The sequence below is a fragment of the Malus sylvestris genome, chromosome 8, assembly GCF_916048215.2.
Source record: "Malus sylvestris chromosome 8, drMalSylv7.2, whole genome shotgun sequence".
NCBI classification, from domain to species: Eukaryota; Viridiplantae; Streptophyta; class Magnoliopsida; order Rosales; family Rosaceae; genus Malus; species Malus sylvestris.
The window spans coordinates 16,407,179-16,428,190 of NC_062267.1; the positions used below are offsets into that span (position 1 = coordinate 16,407,179).

Sequence of the window (21,012 nt, forward strand, 5' to 3'; positions counted from 1 at the left end):
CAAATATTATTGTTTTAAGCCGTCTCATATAAATGTTATATGCTTAAACGATAAGTCCAAGAAATATGTAATTAGGAGAATGTAATTTAAACAAGTTAGATTAATGAGACCATTCTCTTTCGTATACATATCCTAAACGTTCCTGATCATAGGATTGCCAATTGGGCATTGGCAGTCCATTAAGATCAGTCCATTAAGAGTGACTAGTCTCGAGTCATTGGTGTGATTGACACCAAGACAAGCATGTAGGTGCTCAATAACGAATGAGTCCACTGAACACGATCAACGAGGAGTTCTCATACTCATGTCACATGAGAACTCATGGTTGGGATAATGCAAAGTAGTCCTTTGACCTGAGGCATCATAGTTGTCTTGTGGTTAGGTACTTGATCTTTGATTATGTCAAAGTCACCCCATCCGCGGGTGTCCACGGCATCGTTGGGGTTAAGCCACTTAGCCATGGAGGCAAGTGAATGCGCAACAAGGGATCTCTAACCTTCAAACCGTTTGGGGGAGAATACTCTATGATATGATTAAGAATCTCTAGCCAGAGTATGAATGAGATTTAGGAAGTCGTTCCAAATCACATTCAAGGTAATCATATAAGCACACGAATCACATTGGATAGTAGACATGAATAAACTATCAAACCAAACAATGTGGTCAAGAGTATTGTATTAGAGAAAGACCGTATTGCATTTGTAATCCTAAACTGAATAGGTTCTCCACCTCTTCTGATTAGCTTGGGTAACCATGATATGCTGCTAGGTGTCACTCATGGTTTGTCGAAGCCCTAAACGTGTATATTCACTAAAGGGAGAATTGAAAGTAAGTTTCAATTCACAATCGATTTGAAATGGTTTTAATCACCCATTGCCTCGCTAAAAGGAACCTAGTGGATTGTACACCATGTAAGGTGGAGATTGAAGAAACAATGGAGATGAGTAAGAATAATTAAATGGTTTAATTATTTATGGCAAGGATTAATTAATATGTTAATTAATCAAACGAATAAGTTCGTTAAAGACCTCGGGATAGTTTTGGACCTTAAGGCCCAATGGGCTTCGAACGTCAAGCCCATTAACTTAAGTTGTATGACAACTTAATGAATAATGATTCACAAAGGCCCAATTAGCCCAATAATACCCTAAGGCCAGCCATTTAGAGATGGAGTGTGTTTTGGACTTATTTACAAGTTTGCCACTCCAATGAATTAAGGTATAAATATGACTTTATAGCCAAAATTCATTTAGGGGGTTTTTCTTTTGGGGAAAGGATGAGAACATAATCTCTCCTTTCTCTTTAAAGTGGCCGGCCTCCTTGGAGGGTTTAGCTAGCAATCCTACTACTCCAAGGTCACTCATTTCTTCTCCAATCTAACCTTGGAGAACCATTTCATCCATCCAAATCCATTTCATCCATCCAAATCCATATATCTAAGATGCAAGGAATGAAGGCCCTCTCTTTGGGTGATTAGCCTTTGTTTATGCAAAGAGGAATCTACAAAGGTATAATTTCTCAACTAACAAATGTTGTTTTAAGTTGAGTCAAGGTTCACCAATCTACTAGGCTTTGAATTTCATGGTTAATGTTTTGTTTTTAAGTGCATACAAGCATGATTCCGCCTTTTAATTGTTAATTGCATGCTATAGATGTTGCTTAAATGAACATGTTTTTCACATAATTTCCTTCAAGTGGTATCAGAGCCTAGGTCTAGTAGTTGGTGAATCCTTTTGGGTTTTGTAGTTCATAGTTTTGATTTAACTGTTGTAATATGTTACAAGCTTTATGCTTGTTTCTTTGAATGTAAATTTTGTTGGAAAATTTGCCATCTCAAATGTTGTAGATGTAGTTCATATGAGCATGAATATTGGAGCTAAAATTTGGTGCCATGTTTTTGGGAAAATTCAGTCAAATCCAAAGGGTGGATTTTTGGGTTCATGTTTGACTTGTTAAAAGTGTTTTCAAGTAACTTTTGGAACCCCTATGTACCCTAGTTTGGTTATATGTTATTTCCCTTAAGTTTGAGTGGTTTTGGGATGGCTTTGGGTGAAAAATGTTCATGGAAATTTTTTGAGTTTTTCATGAGTGTTCTTCATTGTTCTTGACATTTTTGCCAAGAACAAAAAGTTTGGTGTTTTGATTCAAAGTTTTGATTTATTTCATAAAGTTTATGTTTTATGTTTTTCATATGCTTAAATGTATTAGATATTTGTTTAGAAAGGTGATGGAATTATTGGTGGGTGTGTAAGGATTAATTCCCTTTCACACACGCCACTTGCACCACTTGCTTGCTTTATGTCAAACTTACCAATCAACACACACATCACTCCTTTCACCTCTCCAAAACTGGCCACTCCCTCAATGGGAGTACTTTTGGGGCTTTTATGCAATTACATAAAGTTTTGATACTTTTGTGTATTTGTACTTTGGCCCAAAAGTTTACGTTTTTACGTTTAGGTCCAAAAACGCTAAAGGACAAATTGTTTTGCTCCTTTAATGAAGTTTTTGTATTTGTTGAAATTTTTGGGTTCTAGTTGTAATTACATGAAGTAGTGGACTTTTGTGTTTTTACAAAGTGACCCCAAAAGTTTATGTTTTTGCAATATAGCCCAAAAGTTGAGGTTATTGCATTTTGGCCCAAATTAAGTTGAGAACAAAATTGTTTTGTCTCTTTAAATGAGAATTGGATTTTCATTTCATTTAGCTCCATTTAAATCAATTCTATGGATACAAAAACCAAATGAAAATGTTGCATTCAAGTTTAATTAGTTAAAGCGTTAATTAATTAAAGGGTGATTATGAACCTAAGCCTACGATAATTGAGCTATGTGAGAGGCCGTTTCAAATTTGTTTGAACCATGGGAATGTGTAGATTAGATTTTGGTTGTAATTTGTATTATTCAAATGTTGTAAAAGAGCATAAACTCTTCTTTACTTTAAAGTACTCCTTTTCTTGTTTTATTTGATATGCATGAAATGGAGTAGCGGGTCCAACGCCCAATAAGACAACACGCCTTAATGTGATTAAACGCGTAACTAAAATCAATCACCATCCCTAGACCGAGATTCAACACTAGGCTCGTGTTGGATCTAATCAAAGGTTCATAATCATCCTAAGGCCCTAAGGCAACTATATAGTCCATCAATGAATGCAAACCTTATGTTAGTAGTATCATATACTTTTGCTTTAAAAACCGTTTTATAAGCATAGTGGGAGTATTATATACAACTAAAAATAATCAAATGGACCAATAGTTGTAATAGGACCAAATTGTTTTAATAAGATTAAAATGTATGTTTATATGTGATGAGACCTAAAACCCTCAACCAAACGAATATTAAGTTGATAAGCGAGAGATGTTCTGAACATCTCTTCGTAGGCCTTCCACCGTGGTGGGCTCCAATCGTTTGTGACTCCTACACCGGCTTCACCCTATCATGGGGAAGTTCAAAGTATGTGCTTACATCCAGGAGGAATCCATAAACATATGATGAGGTGAGTGTAGGCAACAAGGATGGCCGATATCATATCATTGTGAGGCTATTCTTGAACCCCTTCACGAACTAAGCATGGTGGGAATGACTTAACTAAGTGCAATGGTGCCGATATCGTATCATCGTGAGGCATCATTCTCTAGAGGCCAAACAAGATGGGAAATTACAAAAGTTGTAAATGAATAAAGCGTTATTTTCTCATCATTATTTTTGCTAACCAATATCGTATCATCGTGAGGTGGGCTTGGTAATGGTGAGCCTCCTATATCCCGCTAAGAGTTCAATATGACTCTCGAATTCCATTGAGGGATATGAAATTTGCCAAAAATAGTGGGTGGTGCTATTTGATTTAAAGACCCAAATCAAATGGCTTAAAATCAATCAATCTATATTCGTTATGTATTTGTTTACCAATATATTTGCAAACGCTATCCAAAACTTGACAAAGAAAAGTCGAATGCTTTAGTTTCCGGACTTGGTACAACAATCCCAAAGAATGTCTTAAATGGATTGTATATGTACCTAAGTAGTCTAATCCTCACAATCTTCCTATTGATAATGTATCATTGGAAGAACATGTTAGATAAGTCTATCATAAAGAGGACAACCCTTTTAATGTCATAATTCCTCAATTACAAATTGTTGTATGAAGAAATAAGAGTTGCATTGAACAACCCTTAGCTAATGCAAACACAAGTGCTTGTTTCTTTGTTAAATGAACAAAGAACTTGAGAAGAAAGCACAAGGGCATGGACACTTTATGTGCCATGATTCTTCACTTACAAATTGTTGTATGAAGAAATGAGAGTTGCCTTGAACAACTCTTGAAAGTTTGTAATTATGTTTAGAACATAATGGTTGGTTGACAAAAATAGTCCATCAACATGGACTTATGATGATTTTGAATAATTGAGTGTTGAAGTGTTAAACCACTTCTAGAACGGAAACTAGGCAAGGACTTCACCTTTGTGTCCCTATCCAAATGGTTCACTAAGTTTATTGTAAACTATATAGTGAACAATAACCACACACTCTCCAAATCGTTTGATGTGTATAACACAATTGAAATAAGTTTCAAGAGAGATAGTGGGAGTTTAGGGACCATGACTATTGTAGTCAAAAGGAGAAGTCAAATGAAGAAAGCGAAATAAACTCCATGGGAACAAACTTTCTTTATGAAAGGATGGACATTGGAAGGGGTATTTGCAAGAAATGTCTTGCAAGTGTCAAGAACACACATTTCGAAGGTGTTGTAAATTGTTCTTGAAAAGTTCAAAACAGTTGGTTCTTCTACTTGAATGCTTGATTCCGTATTAGTAACTATATTTTACAATCGTTGTAAAAGTGTGGCTAATAAGAAGTAGAAGATTAATGAGAGAAGAGAAAGTACTTCACATTCGGAACGTGAATCAAATGTAGATCTCTGCGAAAGCAGATGGTACTTACTTCCTCATATGAACTACCAAAGAAATTTGAAAAACTAAAGATTGTCTTTACATTCCAATTTTAAGGAACTTAATTCCGTCACTATAAGAGATGGATGAATGTTTTGTTTGACAAAACATTGTTCTTTATTAATGAATGATTAGATTATTGTAATCTAATTGATTGTCTCTATAGTAGAGATGATTTGGTAGTGTTAACTGTTTAGAAAATAACGATGCTTAAAACCCAAAAGGTTGCAAGGTAGTGACTAATCCCAACTGAGTTGTGATACCTCAAAAACATAAAATACGAGGTGGTCATAGATGGATGCTTTGGATCGTTAGATCCGGATCCAATACCTTCTTATTAAAATTGTATAGAGGCGAAATGTTCGAATCTTTATTCTTTTGGAAAGAAGAAAGAATCACAAAGTTGTTGAGGTTAATTCACTTAGATGTTAGTGGCACTTGTCCACAACATAATACTACTCATGTTGTATGACATTCACCGAAGATCACTCTCGGTTGGACTATAGTTTATTTTGAATAAACACAAGTCCGAATACTTTGCAAAAGGTTTCAAAGAATTCAAGAAATGTAAGTTGATGAGTAAGACGTCTAAAGTATTTGCCTCCTTAGATTTGATCCAAGGAAAGTTAACACTTTAGAACAGTTTCCTTGAAAAATATCAAGGAAAGAAGCATCAAAAGATAATGGATTTCTCCATTAGGAGAAGAACGAACTTGAATAAGATTTAGTTCGTTGGATGTTATCAATTACCCATATATAGGATATATGCTTCTAAGACAATATGATTGTCAATTAGAAGATCTTCCAAAATTTTCATGACTCCATAAGATGTAGTTGGAAAGAAAGACAAATCTTAATCATGTCATAGTGAGATAGGCATTGCATCATCACTAAAAAATCTGGTGGAAGTAAAACAAAGGGAAGGCCACGGCATTGATGAATTTTATGGGGTATGCATGGTTTTGAGTGAAGTTTTGGCCAATCCTTCTAGAAATTTATCCCTTCTTGCAACTTGTATTTGTTTCACCAGATTTTTAGCATGTTCTTAGCCTCTTTTGTCTTCAAATTCGTCCATCCATCTTGCTCATATCATAAGTAATCCATTCCAAGCTCAAAACTGCTCCAAAATGCACTTTCTTGCTACCTTAACCCTTTGGACCTACAAACACACGAAAATGGCTTAAAGTACTAAAATAACTAAGAACTAATAACGTAAATGCAAGAAAACTAGTTAACTAAGTCGCATAAATATGCGTCTATCACGCAACAAGGGATCTCTAACCTTCAAACCGTTTGGGGGAGAATACTCTATGATATGATTAAGAATCTCTGGCCAGAGTATGAATGAGATTTAGGAAGTCGTTCCAAATCACATTCAAGGTAATCATATAAGCATACGAATCACATTGGATAGTAGACATGAATAAACTATCAAACCAAACAATGTGGTCAAGAGTATTGTATTAGAGAAAGACCGTATTGCATTTGTAATCCTAAACTGAATAGGTTCTCCACCTCTTCTGATTAGCTGGGTAACCATGATATGCTGCTAGGTGTTACTCATGGTTTGTGGAAGCCCTAAAAGTGTATAATCACTAAAGGGAGAATTGAAAGTAAGTTTCAATTCACAATCGATTTGAAATGGTTTTAATCGCCCACTGCCTCTCTAAAAGGAACCTAATGGATCGTACACCGTGTAAGGTGGAGATTGAAGAAACAATGGAGATGAGTAAGAATAATTAAATGGTTTAATTATTTATGGCAAGGATTAATTAATATGTTAATTAATCAAACGAATAAGTTCGTTAAAGACCTCGGGATAGTTTTGGACCTTAAGGCCCAATGGGCTTCGAACGTCAAGCCCATTAACTTAAGTTGTATGACAACTTAATGAATAATGATTCACAAAGGCCCAATTAGCCCAATAATACCCTAAGGCCGGCCATTTAGAGATGGAGTGAGTTTTGGACTTATTTACAAGTTTGCCACTCCAATGAATTAAGGTATAAATATGACTTTATAGCCAAAATTCATTTAGGGGGTTTTTCTTTTGGGGAAAGGATGAGAACATAATCTCTCCTTTCCCTCTAAAGTGGCCGGCCTCCTTGGAGGGTTTAGCTAGCAATCCTACTACTCCAAGGTCACTCATTTCTTCTCTAATCTAACCTTGGTGAAGAGACTTAGAGGTTCTCAATTTTGGGAACTTAGAGAACCATTTCATCCATCCAAATCCATAGATCTAAGATGCAAGGAATGAAGGCCCTCTCTTTGGGTGATTAGCCTTTGCTTATGCAAAGAGGAATCTACAAAGGTATAATTTCTCAACTAACAAATGTTGTTTTAAGTTGAGTCAAGGTTCACCAATCTACTAGGCTTTGAATTTCATGGTTAATGTTTTGTTTTTAAGTGCATACAAGCATGATTCCGCCTTTTAATTGTTAATTGCATGCTATATATGTTGCTTAAATGAACATGTTTTTCACATAATTTCCTTCAGCAAACATATCATCGATGATTATTTCATTCTGATCCCATAATTCATTAGAACATGCATAATTTATGGAGATTTCTTTGCTTTCATGTACTGCTGTCTCTTCAGGGACATGTGTCTCATCAAGGACATTTTTTTTTCTGGAAGTCCAAAATCATGAACTGTGGATTTGTCATTCATTTTATCTTCTTGAATGATTTCATTTGGATTCAGCTGTGCCCTTGTCTTTCTCTTTCGAGGGGCTGAATCTTTTGAACTTGGGGGTCTACCACGCTTCAGGCATGCACCAGATGAATCATTCGCTGCCACTTTATTTTGTTCAACAGGGACATCAATTCTTGCAAGTGCATTTACAGTTGATATATGTGATTTTGTCAATTTCATAGCATTATTAAATGCATCTGGCATTTGATTGGCAATACTTTAAAGATGAACGATCCTTTTCACTTCATTTTCACATTGAGTTCTACGTGGATCAAAATGAGACAAGGTGGGTACAACCTATGTCAGCTCTTGCCATTCTTCTGGAACAGTCTTTTCTCCCCCTAATAATGGGAAGACTGTCTCATCAAAGTGACAATCAGCAAAACGAGTTGTAAACATATCACCTGTCAGGGGTTCCAAATATCCAATGATAGATGGTGAATCAAAACCCACATAAATTCCCAGTCTATGCTGAGGTCCCATTTTAGTGCGTTGTGGCGGTGCAATAGGCACAAAAACTCGTAAATGTAAAATGTTTGGCTGATGCCTAAACACGAGTTGTACTGAGGAGTATTGGTGGTTGGCTATAGGTCTCAATCGAACTAATGATGCAGCATGTAAGATGGCATGTCTCCATGTAAAAACTGGCAATTTTGTTTTCATGAGCAAAGTGTGAGCTATTAACTGAAGCCGCTTGATCAATGATTCTACTAAACCATTTTGAGTATGGACATGAGGAACATGGTGTTCAACATCAATGCCTAATGTCATGCAATAATCATCAAAGGTTTAAGATGTAAATTAACCAGCGTTATCCAGTCAGATTGACTTAATGGAATAATCTAGGAATTGTGTTCGTAACTTAATTATCTGAGTAAGAAGTTTAGCAAAAGCTACATTTCGAGTAGACAAGAGACAAACATGTGACCATCTGGTAGATGCATCAACCAAAACCACAAAATATCGAAATGGTCCACAAGATGGTTGAATAGGTCCACAAATATCCCCTTGAATTCTTTGCAAAAATGATGGGGATTCAACATCAACCTTTAGTTGTGATGGTCTAATTACCAACTTCCCTTGAGAACAAGCTTTGCAAGGGTTATCATTTGAGATAGCAATGTCTCTGCTCAATAATGGATGTCCATTAGAATTGGTAATGATCCTACGCATCATGGTGGATTGTGGATGACCCAGACAGTCATGCCAAAGCATGTAAACTTTTGAATCAATGAACTTCTGGTTCATGACAGTATATGATTCAATTGTCCTTATGTATGTATAATACAATCCACTCGACAAACCACGCAACTTCTCCAATATACACTTCTGGGTATCATTGGAGATAATGCATAGATACTCCATATTTTCTGCACTTTTCGTTTCAATGTGGTATCCATTTAAACGTATGTCTTTGAAACTCAACAAATTTCGAGTAGATCGAGTATTATACAGTGCATTCTGTATGGATAATATTGTTCCATTTGGTAGCATAATTTGAGCTTTCCCCGAGCCTTCAATTACATCTGATTGGCCTGATATTATTGTTACCTTTACTCTAGTAAGCATTAAGCTTAAGAAATACTTTCGATCATGAAGTATTGTATGTGTGGTTGCGCTGTCTGTAAGACAAATATCTTTGCCATTTCTCATGTTCTGAGAATAACCATAGTTTTTATCCATGCTTTTTGAGTAAAGTGGATCACGGTTAAAAACAACTTATAACAGGAAATTTAAATACCACTTTTATTGAATTGAAATACTAGTTTTAAACTACAAGTTCAGAATAATAAAAGTACATCAAACATAAATGATTCAGTTGGACCGATACACTTCATTCCCCATTTCCATAATGAAGTCTGAGACATCTAGGTGGGTTGTGTTCAACTGTCCAGATAAGTCGCACACTGGATCAAGTATATCCATTGGTCTAGCCTGGTCGAGGAAATTAGTCTCGACACCCTTCTCTTTGAGGGAGGCTTGGTATAGATCCACCAAATGTTTTGGGGTACGACAGGTATGCGCCTAGTGCCCATCGCCACCACACCTATAGCAGGCTCCATAAAAGTTTCTAGGAGTATTATTCTTACGAGCTTTACTTTTGTGGCGATTTCCATTTTTAAAGCTTGGGCCTGAATTTTTCCTTGGAACCTGGTTGTGAGACTGACCACCATGGTTCTTTCCTTTCCTGTTCCACCGACCTCGCTTGTGGCCACGTCTTTGTTTATGATTATCGCCACCAAAGGATGTGGCGTTCACTTCGAGGGAAGCATCATTCACTTCTAGGAATGGTGAAAATCTAGTGGGTCGAGACTGATGATTTTTCATCAGTAGCTCATTGTTTTGTTCAACTACCAAGAGCACATATATCAGCTGGTTGTATTCAGTGAAGCCTCGCGCTCTATACTGCTGCTGCAGGAGCACGTTAGAGGCATGAAACGTGCTGAAAGTCTTTTCCAGCATATCTTCCTCAGTAATAGTATCCTTACAAAGCTTCATCTAAGAGGTAATTTTGAACAACGTAGAATTGTACTAAGACATTGACTTGAAATCCTGGATCCTTAGGTGAGTTCACTTATAGCGAGCTCTTGGAAGAATCACCGTTGTTTGGTGATTGTATCTGTTTTTCAAGGCCTTCTAGAGAGATAACAGATCTTCAACCGTTAAGTATTCGCTCTTTAGTCCCTCATCAAGATGACGATGAATAAAGATTGGGCCTTCGCCTGATCTTGAGAGGATGAGATGTTCTCTTCCCTAATGGTATCTCCAAGATTCCCTGCTTCCAGATGGATCTTGGTATCCAGTACCTAGGTAAGGTAATTCTTCCCAGTAATGTCCAGGGCAGCAAAATCAAGCTTGGCCAAGTTCGCCATTTTCTTTTTTGAAAGAAAAATGAGATGTGTAAGAACTTGCAATAATATGTATTCTTGGAAGAATATAGTGTTAGAACTCCTGGTTTTTACAAATTTTTCATTTTGATCATCGGGCCAAAAAATGATAAGCACTCTAAACTTCAGGCTCGAGATTTTTATGATTAATGAGAAGGGCGATTGTACCACACTATTCTCATCGAAACAAGTATAAGATGGGTGATTATTCCGCACCACTTAAACAACAGGAAAATTTAAATACGCAGAGCAGGGTGGGCAATTATACTGCATCACCTAAAATTGCAATGAAATTAAACAGCAGACAAATTTAAATATGCTGGGTAGGGTGGGTGATTATACCACTCCACCTAAAATTTGCAGTAAAATTAGATCTACAATCCAAGATAGGCGATGATACCACACCATCTTTGATCGTAGTGAAAATTAAATTTGCAGTTCAAGATGGGCGATTGTACCGTACCATCTTTGATTACAGTAAAATTAACATAAATAAACACTTGGTTAGAAACCAGGAATTGCACCAAACAAGAAATCAAAGATATAAGTAACTGTTAAATTTAGAACGAGAAGCAGGCATGGTGCTAGTAGTTCATCGTGAGGATGCATCACGCAGATGAAGCAGAAGAAGAAGAAAAACAGGAAAAACCTTAAAGGAAGCATTTTTTTTTGTTTCGGTGAAGGGAGATGTGAACTATTTAAGGTTAGAGAGTCGTGCAAATAACGTGTTATAAATAGGCAAAAGTTAGAGAGATAACCTTTTTAAGGATATGAGTGAAGCAGGTGCAAAATATCACACTATAAGTTTAGTAGCTATAACACAAAAGTAGTGTAGAGGATGTGAGAGATACTGATATTATTTATCTTGCTTTCTTTCGCAGTGTTTTCGTAGTGTACATCTCAATAGCATACGGAGTGCTCTATTTGTAGAGCAATTCCCGTGATATACAAATGAGAGAATCATTGCTTCTTTTGACAATATCATACGTCCACTAGTAATTCACTATTCTAAGATCTACATTCCTTTGAGTGGGCATTCACCCACTAATTTCTACAACAAAATTCTAATTATCGAACTAACCAAAACTAAATATTATAGGCATATAAATCAAATATTAACGGCACAACAATAAAATATGCTCGACATACTAAGAAACCGATAATTTCAGGAATTGAAATTTGAAAATAACCATTTTGTCAAATGGCCTGAAAAAGAGGGAGAAAAGGCGATTGCAATCCGTACTACCCAACGGTAACGGCGACGTCTGCACTAGGCAATTCCCGCCTTTTAAATTTCTCTTTCCCTCTTTTTTTTGTTTTTTTCCTTCTCTCTTTATCCCCAAATTCAAAGCCTCACGGCGGAGCTCTCCAAAACTGAAAAACCTAATTCACTGATTCCACTCAGCTCTCTCTCTCTCTCTCTCTCTCTCTCTCTCTCTCTCTCTCTCTCTCTCCAGAGCTCCATCTTCGACATCTCCGGCATCCCCCAAGATGCGGAAAACGGCGGCGTTTCAGGGGGCCAACGTCTTCATGTCGCGGAACCTGGTCCCGCCCGAGATGTTCGACGCTCTTCACGACGCGCTTAAGCACAACGGCGCCAATGTCTTCCTCTGCTGCGACCCTTCTCGCACCGCCCCCAACGACTACCACGTCATCGAGTCCTCCGATCACGTTTGTGTCGTCTCAACTCCCCTCAAATCTCAGCTTTTTTTATATTCGCTTCGTTCAACTTCTGGTTTCTGATTTTTTTTTTCTCGATTTTCAGGTGAAGTTTGAGGATCTTAGAGCCAAAGGTTGCAATTTGCTAGGTATGCTTTGTTGTGCGAATTCGGATTCAGTATTTGCTTTTCGATTATGTGAATTAGGAATCAGGGTTTATAATTTTGTTGTTTTTAGTGAAGTGAACTGAGGAATTGAGTCTTGATTGTTGATATGATAGAGAAGATAATGGTTATCTAATTACAGAATGTTTCTTAGTGATATACAAAGCAAGTCTGCACGAAATGTTTCCCTTTTTCTGTTTAAATTTTTTGTAATACAGTTCTGTAGTTAATTAAGTAGACTACAGATAGCTAATGGCCTTACCCAATTGAACCATTAAGTCAAGGCACAATTGGGTATCTGTTAAATTGTAAACCATGCGAACTTAAGAAGTTTTTGATGTGGGATGAATGGTTGTTCTTTTGAATTTCTAATTCAATTCCTTTCTTGGGAAGTGGTGATGACTTGGATATGTGTTTCCGATGTTGAGCAGGTCCTCAATGCGTGTTTGCTTGTGCGAGTGAGCATAGGGCTCTGCCTAAACAAGGGTTTACTTGTTGCCTTGCAATGGATGGTTCCAAAGTACTTGCGTCGGGTTTTCAGGGGGATGAAAAGGTATTGTGCCTGCAGCTTATGTGCGTAATATTTCAAATTGGAGCAAAATTCTAACAGTAGCTTACTAAGTATTACAATGGGAGCAAACATCTGTCATCTATCTCTGAATATCACTTATTTGAGTTTTTCCTGATTGTTCTTTCTGAGTTCAGTGGAAAAATCTTTCAATCTTTGTTACTTCCATTTGATAAAGTTTATTATCCATGTTTTTCAATTGTCTTCTACTGTTACTATTTAGAAACATGCATTCTTATATTCAATTTTGTTCATCTCCACTCCTATCTATTACATTTACAAGCAGCGTAGCAACCCCCTCTCTCTCATCATTGGTATTCCATTGCTTATCATTGTGTTGCAGATTAAGATAGAGAAGTTAGTAACAGCAATGGGGGGAGTTTTGCAAACGCAAACATCATCGGATGTTAACTTTGTCATTGTGAAGAATGTATTGGCTGGAAAATACAAGGTTAGTAACTTAACTTTTCTGTTTCTTCAAGGTTTCATACAATTTGATTCATTTCTCCATCAAGGTATTGGAATTTGAAATTTCTATACATGTCAGTTAATAACAAAACTTGAAAAACTTATTTACAAACTCTCATGTGCAATTTCATATAATTTGACTATGTTTGTAAATTCTAAATGGAACTCAATGATGGGGTTATCGCTTTAAAGAAGAAGGATTTTTATATTTGGGGTCTGACAATAAATCAGACACTATCTGAGAAGGTATTTTGGGAAAAGGGATTATAGCAGATATTTTATGGTAAAAGATGTAGTTACTGAGTTGTTACTCTTTATGCAGTGGGCTTTAAATACTTTGAAGAAGCCAATTGTCACGGTTAATTGGTTATATCAGTGCTGGAAAGAGCATCGCACTGTGTCTCAAGATTCATTTAGGGTTCTTCCTTTTTCTGGGCTGACAATCTCTGTAACCAGAATTCCAGCAGGTTCTCAAGTAGCTACCTATTTTCTGTGTGAGAATTATTTATATTTTTGTTATTCTTAAATGTGTTGCTAAATGTGCTTTTCTCTTCAGATGAGCGAAAGAAGATTGAAAAGCTTATCATAGAAAATGGTGGAAAATATTCTGCTGAACTAACAAAGAAGTGCACGCATTTAATTTCTGATATATCCTTTTGGGGTTCGAAGATGAAGACAACTGTTTTGCATTGTATGTGTTATTTTATTTCTTCATATCCTCATATATAGAAGTACAAGTCTCAACTTTATGAAGCAAACCTTCAAATTTTAATGTGTGGTATTTTATCTTCAATATGCTATAAACCCAGATTTAGATTTATTCGTAGCTGCATTTTTTTTCTGAATCACTACTTCAACCCCACCTTCGACTTCTTATAGTGTACAACACCTTTTCTAATTTTCTGCAACCTCAAATTATTCAGCAATTCTTAATTACTTGATTGATTTTCATAAAGAGAGGATTATGAGAAACATATTCTACACAATCCTAAGTTTTCTTTGTAAATTAATTTGATTTTATGAGTAAAAGCATTATTTTTGCATGCATTGTTGCTTTTTCTTTCGCTTCCTTGATGCGAAAACAATTAGGTTGCATGAACACTTTGTTTTGACTGTTATTTTTCAATCTCTGTTCGGGTTAGTGGTCAGTTATTTGCGTGTGTTCTTTTTGCTTGAAGTGCATTCACGAATATCTTCCTTCTAATCCTGCATCATCAATCAGCACTGAGTTTCGAGATTGCATGTTATTCAATTCTATGTGTCGGTTTTCTTGACTATTTGTAAGCTCCAGAAGGTGACAAATACAAGGTTGCACGAAGATGGGGCCACATTCAGATTGTAACTCAAACATGGTTTGATCAATCTATTTCTAAAAGAGGTAAGGATTCACTACAGCTTATGGCAATCTTTGAATTTATGGGATTTTACTTTATATTCTCTTCCATCTCATGGGTTTTTATGCTACATGTCAGCCCTTGCAATCATCTCTCTCACTATCTTCCCCTTTTTTTGGATGAATAGCTTGTCTTCATGAGGAGTCCTATCCTGTTCAAGGTGGTTCTATATCTTCAAATAAAAGTGTAAGGGGTTGCTTTACTTTGCAGAATAGCCAAAGCAGTGCTAGTGGGAACTTGCAATTTGTGCCACCATCAGTGGTTGCAGATTCAAACTTGACAGCTGCCCCTTGTTCTGGAACTGTGGATTCTGATTTAGAAGCTACTGTCTCACAAAAGATGACCACTATATTTTCTTATGCTCCTTTTGTTGTGAAAAATGAGGATAGTAAGGCACCTACCTTTGATCCCTTGGAGTCCAAAAGTGAAGTGAACCTTGATGGTTGTGTTGCCGATGATTCTCAGTCTGAAGGTGATGACCTGTACTTGTCAGAATGTAGAATATCTCTTATTGGCTTTGAAGCTTCCGAATTGCGTAGACTGGTTAATATGGTTCGCAGAGGTGGGGGCTCCCGATATATGTCGTTCAATGATAAATTGACGCACATAGTAGTTGGAACTCCTTCAGAAATGTAAGTTGTTCTTTTCGGATGGTAAAGACATAATTATTGCTTTGTTGTTTGAATATCTGACTTTCTTTTATAATTTCACAGCGAAAAGAAAGAGGTAAGGGGTCTTGCAGCTTTAGGGGTCATTCATGTTGTTAGAACTGCCTGGCTTGAAGATTGTGATCATGAGAAAAAAGAGATCCCTGTTCTCCAAAGGCACATCGCCCACGATCTACTTCTTCCTGAAGGTTTTTAATAAGTTAAACATGCATTTTTGTTAATTAGTTCTATATTTGTTCCCAAGCACATGCAAATTTTTATGTTGTTGGATTGAAATTGTAGCTTTATCTGTCTTCGTATCTTTCAGATATATATGTAATTTTGTTTATCCAGTTCCTGAGCAGACTTTGTTATTGACTTTGATCCTCCCTTTTTTACCAGGAGCACTAACAAGTATGACTAACAAGGTTAAAGGTGGAATCTTGATGGCTCATCTAAGCATGCCTGCTGATCAATTACAAAGGAACACAAGTGCTGCAACTGGAATGGGAATGTTGGAGAAGAACAGAGAAGAGAAACCAGAAATTAACATGAAAGGTGACGGATCCATGGAAGCAGCTGTTGGACTATCCAAACGAAGTAAGCTAACTGTCCTAAATGGCAAAAGTAAGGTTCAATTAAATGATAAAACAAATGGTCTACAGAAGGTGCAACATGATTTCAATGTTCAGAACGGCAAGCCATCATCTGTCTTTAAGGGGAGAATATTTTGCTTTTCAAATTCCTTTCCTGAAGATAAGGTAATTTCTTTAAATGCAGATTTTACTAGCAGTCCTCATAACTTTAACATTTGATTTCATTTTGTTGTTATGTGTAATATTTTTTATTTTAACTGCCAGAGAGGTCAAATCATTGAATGGGTAATTCAAGGGGGAGGAGAGTTAGTTGATGGCCATATAAAACAGAAAGTGCACTTCACTATTGAATGTCATGGTGTGAGACCTATATCCCTGGATGCTACTGAAAGTACATATGTATCAAGTCACTGGATCAGGTCGTGTTTGGAGGTATATTCTGTAATTCATAAATGCATTGTCTCGATCAATGTCTACGAGGCCTTTCCTTCTGTTCCATTACTATATGCTGACACATGTTTGGATAACTAATTCTTCCACATGCTGTGACATGACTTGACATTTATGCATGCATATCTGAATACGTCGTAAAAAATTATATGCATGTATCTTCAACCTGGTATTGTGTTTCCACTTGATGGAGAGGAGAGAAGAAAATAGAAACTGTTATTTCTTTTCTTCTCTCTCTTAAGATCAGAATATTGAGTTTTAACTGAGAAAACAAGAATATTGAGTTGTGGGTGGTGTGAGGTAAAGCCTACTTTCTTTGAGGCTGCAAAAATCTTCATCTCACAAGCGTGATGATTTTAAGGGAGAGGGAACTTAGATTGGATTTCTGATATGGAATGCCAACATGACTTAAAAGTGTTTCACAAAATTTGGACCCATCATTGGTCTTTCTTTACTCTCCACTTTCTGTATGAAATAAAAAAAAGGATCACTTAATGGAGACTGAGAGATGTATCCTTTTTTATATTATTTAAATAATTTTCTCATCACTATTATGTTTTCCTCAGTCCTCGTATTATCTTTGGAAACACTTTAAAACTCATTTGTTAAAGCAGATTTTGTTGTTATATATTATGTTATATTTTTATATGATGGGTATGATTTTAAACTAAGACCTCTGTATATCTCACCCACACCTCACCATATATTCCAAGACCTAGATGCATAAAGTTGAATTAATTTTACTGTTCTAACATTTGTTTCTGTTATTGTCGTTTATTATTGCCTTTTATATCTGTATGTCATCATTTGATTAGCTCCTGACTTATTGAATTCCCATTAAAATAAATATGTACTCTGCTCATTCCAAATGCTGATGAGATTAAAACAATTTTGAAGGACGGATGCTTGGTGGATGTTACTAGTCACATTCTATATGCTCCACTTCCCTGCCTGATTCCTTTGCCTGGATATGAAAACTTCCGGTTTTGTGTTTCTCAATATAATGAGAAAGATAGAGTTTTACTAAGAAATTTATGTTATACACTTGGAGCTAAATTGGTGGAAAAGTTTACGAGGAAGGTTACCCATTTGCTGTGCAAGTTTACCAATGGACCAAAGTATGAGGCTGCTCTTAAATATGGTATACACACAATTACGTCCGACTGGATATATGAATGTGTGAAGCAGGTATGCCTTTGTTATCATCGTTTGACAGTGAGTTTGCACACATTTGCATAAAAAGCCTACTTGCATGTGGGAATTTATTTAGACCATTTATGCTTAACTCCTCACTGTTTGGCAGAATAAAGTCGTTGCTCTTGACCAATTTTGTCCAAAAGAAGTCACTGCTGAAGATCGGGAGGCAGGGCTGTGCACCACAAGTCAGTATCCTACACAAGCTTTTCAAACAATATTTGGAGGCAATTCGTCTGAGTGTCCAAGTCAGTTACAAGACCCGAGAAACTCATCAGCTGAATTTATTGGCAATAGAAATGACAGCCTCAGAGAAGAGGCCAAAGAATCAAGCTTTTCCAATAAGAAGGCAAGGGTTTCAAAAGTAGACTCTTCTGGGGTGCATTTAAGTATTCCTGTCTGTACCACTGGAGTCAGCAAGAAAGTTCCGGGTGAAGTTTCTTCAGTTGTTCCTGATGTAGCTTCTGCTATTGAGGACTTACTGGAGCAGACAAGTAAGGTAAATATGTTGGATATCTTACAATCTTTAGGTTGCCTTTCAAGTTTATCTGTTTTGTAAGTTTTATCTGTTTTTCTCTGTAGATTCATGATCAGCAATCGCCAGGGAGAAGTTTGTGCGATGGCAATGTATCCTTTTACCCTTGGACACTAAATTTCATTGTTTCACTATCAACTTTTGTATGACTACATTGCTTGATTGTTAAACAGATTTTTTCACCGGATTGTTCAATTCTTCGTGAAGAGCGCTCGGATTCTCACTCCGTCATTGGATTATCGAGATCTAACTGGTTAAACAGGTGACATTATATCTTTTTACTCGTATAACTTATTTCATATATTTCCTTTCACACCAAAGTTCCAGTGAATCATTGCATGTGTTTGATTAATGAAACTAAATGTTTTCTTTACTTTCGTGAACAGATGATGAGCTTTCCCTTGCCCTTAGGATATTATTAGGGATTGTTAACATTAAGCATGTATATGATTTACTTTTTTATTTTTGTCTTGATATTGGTTGAATGTTAAGAGGTCGCACTTGGTGTGATGGCAAGTGCCTTCGCCCATGAGCGGTAGGTCTCGGGTTCGAGACTTGGGAGCAGCCTCTCCATAAATGGGGGTAAGGCTAGCCGACATTCACCTCTCCCAGACCCTGCGTAAAGCGGGAGCCTTGTGCACTGGGTACGACCTTTTTTTTTTTTATATTGGTTGAATGTTAGTATACGGTATCTTTCTTATGCTTTATGAATCAGAAATATGAGTTTGATTTCATGTATGTGGATTTCAATGTATGATTCCATCCCTGATCTATGATTGACCAAATTGTCGGGCGACTCGTCGCATGGTTTTGGTGTGACATAGATTCCTTTTGGTGTAAAAACAAGGCAATCATGTCGTGCGAAAATTCCGTTAAAAGAATTCCTTTGCTACTAGGCTTCTGTATAAAGAATTTGCTGATCCTGCTTCAAAAGATGATGGTTCTCCATTTTGTTTCTGTTCTCATTTGACTCTGATATTGAACTTATTTTCTTTTTCAGTGCTGGGAAAAAAGATGACATGCACAATCCTTCCGGAGAACAGAAGGCTGGCTTTTATGATGGTTTTAGCGAAACACAGACCGAGTCTCAGGTTCAGCTGATACTCAACTGCATTGCTCTATCTAAATCTGAATGCTTATCTGATGCCTATCAAGTTGTTATTATAATTTTTTGTTATTAGTATATTAACATTAGGATTTAGGAAACATAATTTTGTCAATTTCGGTGAAAAAAACGTCTATGGCTCTAGCCAAATTCCTTCCAATTTTACATCCTTGTGCTCAAATTTTACAACGCAGGTTGTTGGTTACGAGGAAGATTTGTCAGGCCGGCAAATGCTTATAGATAGAGTACGAACCCGAAGCAGCCTGTCTTGAATTGAAATACTAGTGCAGTCCCCCATCTATATTGTCAAACCACTTGCTAACTCGAAGGCTTCTTGCTAAATGCCGTATGATGAAATATATATTCGGACCACTGGGGGTAGCAGACCAATTGCTTGTTCGAGTGGTGGTTTCAGGTAAACCTTGTTTGCTGAAAGTTTCAGCAAAGGCGGTAATGGCAATTATTCAGCAGGCTTTGTGCAAGTTTTGAAGATTGAGGGTTTGATGGCAAACTATATCTCTTGTGCGGGCCTGGATGTGTTTACACATAATTTTTAAAATTTTTGTATTACAACAATGCTTGCTTTCCGTCAAGCGGTAATCGAGCTGCTTATTGCCTTTGTATTTCAATGGTTGCAAGGCTGTTGCCCTCTTACAATAGTAAGAAGGGCATTGGGACTGATCAATAAGCATAAGTTGAGGTACTTCATCAACAACACCAGAATTAAGTAGCCACATAGTGCTATGGTCTGGTGGTATTTCTCTTCACTTGCAAGTGAGAGGTCTTAGGTTTGATTCTCGTTAAATGCGAATTTGAACCACATTATTGTTAGCCCATTGGAATGCTTAACTAACTCTCTTTCTTTTTATAGATAATATCGTTTTTAAAAAAAATAAAAAAGGTAAACGTGGAGCGTGCAATGTAGTGAAACATCAAACAATGTCGAAGATAGCTCTGCCATATCTGATTAAAATTTTTGAATCTAAACAGCTTCATCCAAACTGCAAACACTGTCCAGAACCAGAATTCCCTTCATGTCAGCTCCAGCCATTAATATTAATTCTTTGTTAATTATTAATTAAATAATAAGAGTATGTTTTCACACGGTTTCAAGTCCTTTGATAGAAATAAATTTTTTTTGGATAGAAATTAATTAATCAAATAATCAAGATTTTGGATCAATTCAACTAAAAGATAATTTTGAAGATTCTTGTCAAAAGTGAAATTGAACCATATTATTATGGCAGACTCATTGTAAAACTTAGCACACTTTCCACTCTCTTAGTGTAGATACTATTGTTTTTTTCCAAAAAGAAGAAGAAGATAATTTTGAAAGAAGAAAAAGAAAAACTAGAAAAGAAATCAACTCATGTTGTAGGTGTATTTTAAGGGGAGAGAGAGAGAGAGAGAGAGAGAGAGTTTGGAAATTTTATGGTGTCATTTTTCATCCTATTGTGTCTTTATTTGTAGTAATAATGGAGAGAGAATCTTGATCTCCAAGTAATACAAGTACAACATAAAAACTATTTAAAAGATCTCATAGAAGCCTACAAATAATCTATTAGGAGTGGGATTTACATGATCACACTCCTAATGAAATTAGGATTGCATCAGTCCCCTTGAGTGTGTAAATACTCAAACAAATGACTCATTACATCTTCATTGGATGATGTAAAAGCAATTGATGAAGTCGTCAA

General features: G+C 36.5%; 1 protein-coding gene across 1 annotated transcript; it reads left to right on the forward strand.

Moving 5' to 3' along the window:
* The first annotated feature begins 11,732 nt into the window (after positions 1–11,732).
* On the forward strand, positions 11,733–19,938 carry LOC126632118 (uncharacterized). Its single transcript, XM_050302355.1, has 17 exons — positions 11,733–12,206; positions 12,301–12,343; positions 12,790–12,911; positions 13,270–13,377; positions 13,717–13,861; positions 13,951–14,042; positions 14,679–14,772; positions 14,916–15,420; positions 15,502–15,644; positions 15,838–16,196; positions 16,296–16,463; positions 17,379–17,669; positions 17,785–18,174; positions 18,258–18,302; positions 18,384–18,472; positions 19,211–19,301; positions 19,510–19,938. The coding sequence occupies exons 1-17, from the start codon at positions 12,027–12,029 to the stop codon at positions 19,585–19,587; spliced, it is 2,943 nt and encodes a 980-aa protein (XP_050158312.1). The 5' UTR covers positions 11,733–12,026; the 3' UTR covers positions 19,588–19,938.
* The last annotated feature ends 1,074 nt before the right edge of the window (positions 19,939–21,012 follow it).

What these genes read in the sequence shown, in the direction of transcription:
- LOC126632118 (XM_050302355.1), top strand. Translation starts at nt 12,027, where the DNA reads ATGCGGAAAACGGCGGCGTTTCAGGGGGCCAACGTCTTCATGTCGCGG. An exon ending in TATTGGCTGGAAAATACAAG is followed by an intron (nt 13,378 to 13,716) that starts GTTAGTAACTTA and finishes CTCTTTATGCAG; the next exon opens with TGGGCTTTAAATACTTTGAA. An exon ending in AAACACAGACCGAGTCTCAG is followed by an intron (nt 19,302 to 19,509) that starts GTTCAGCTGATA and finishes TTTACAACGCAG; the next exon opens with GTTGTTGGTTACGAGGAAGA.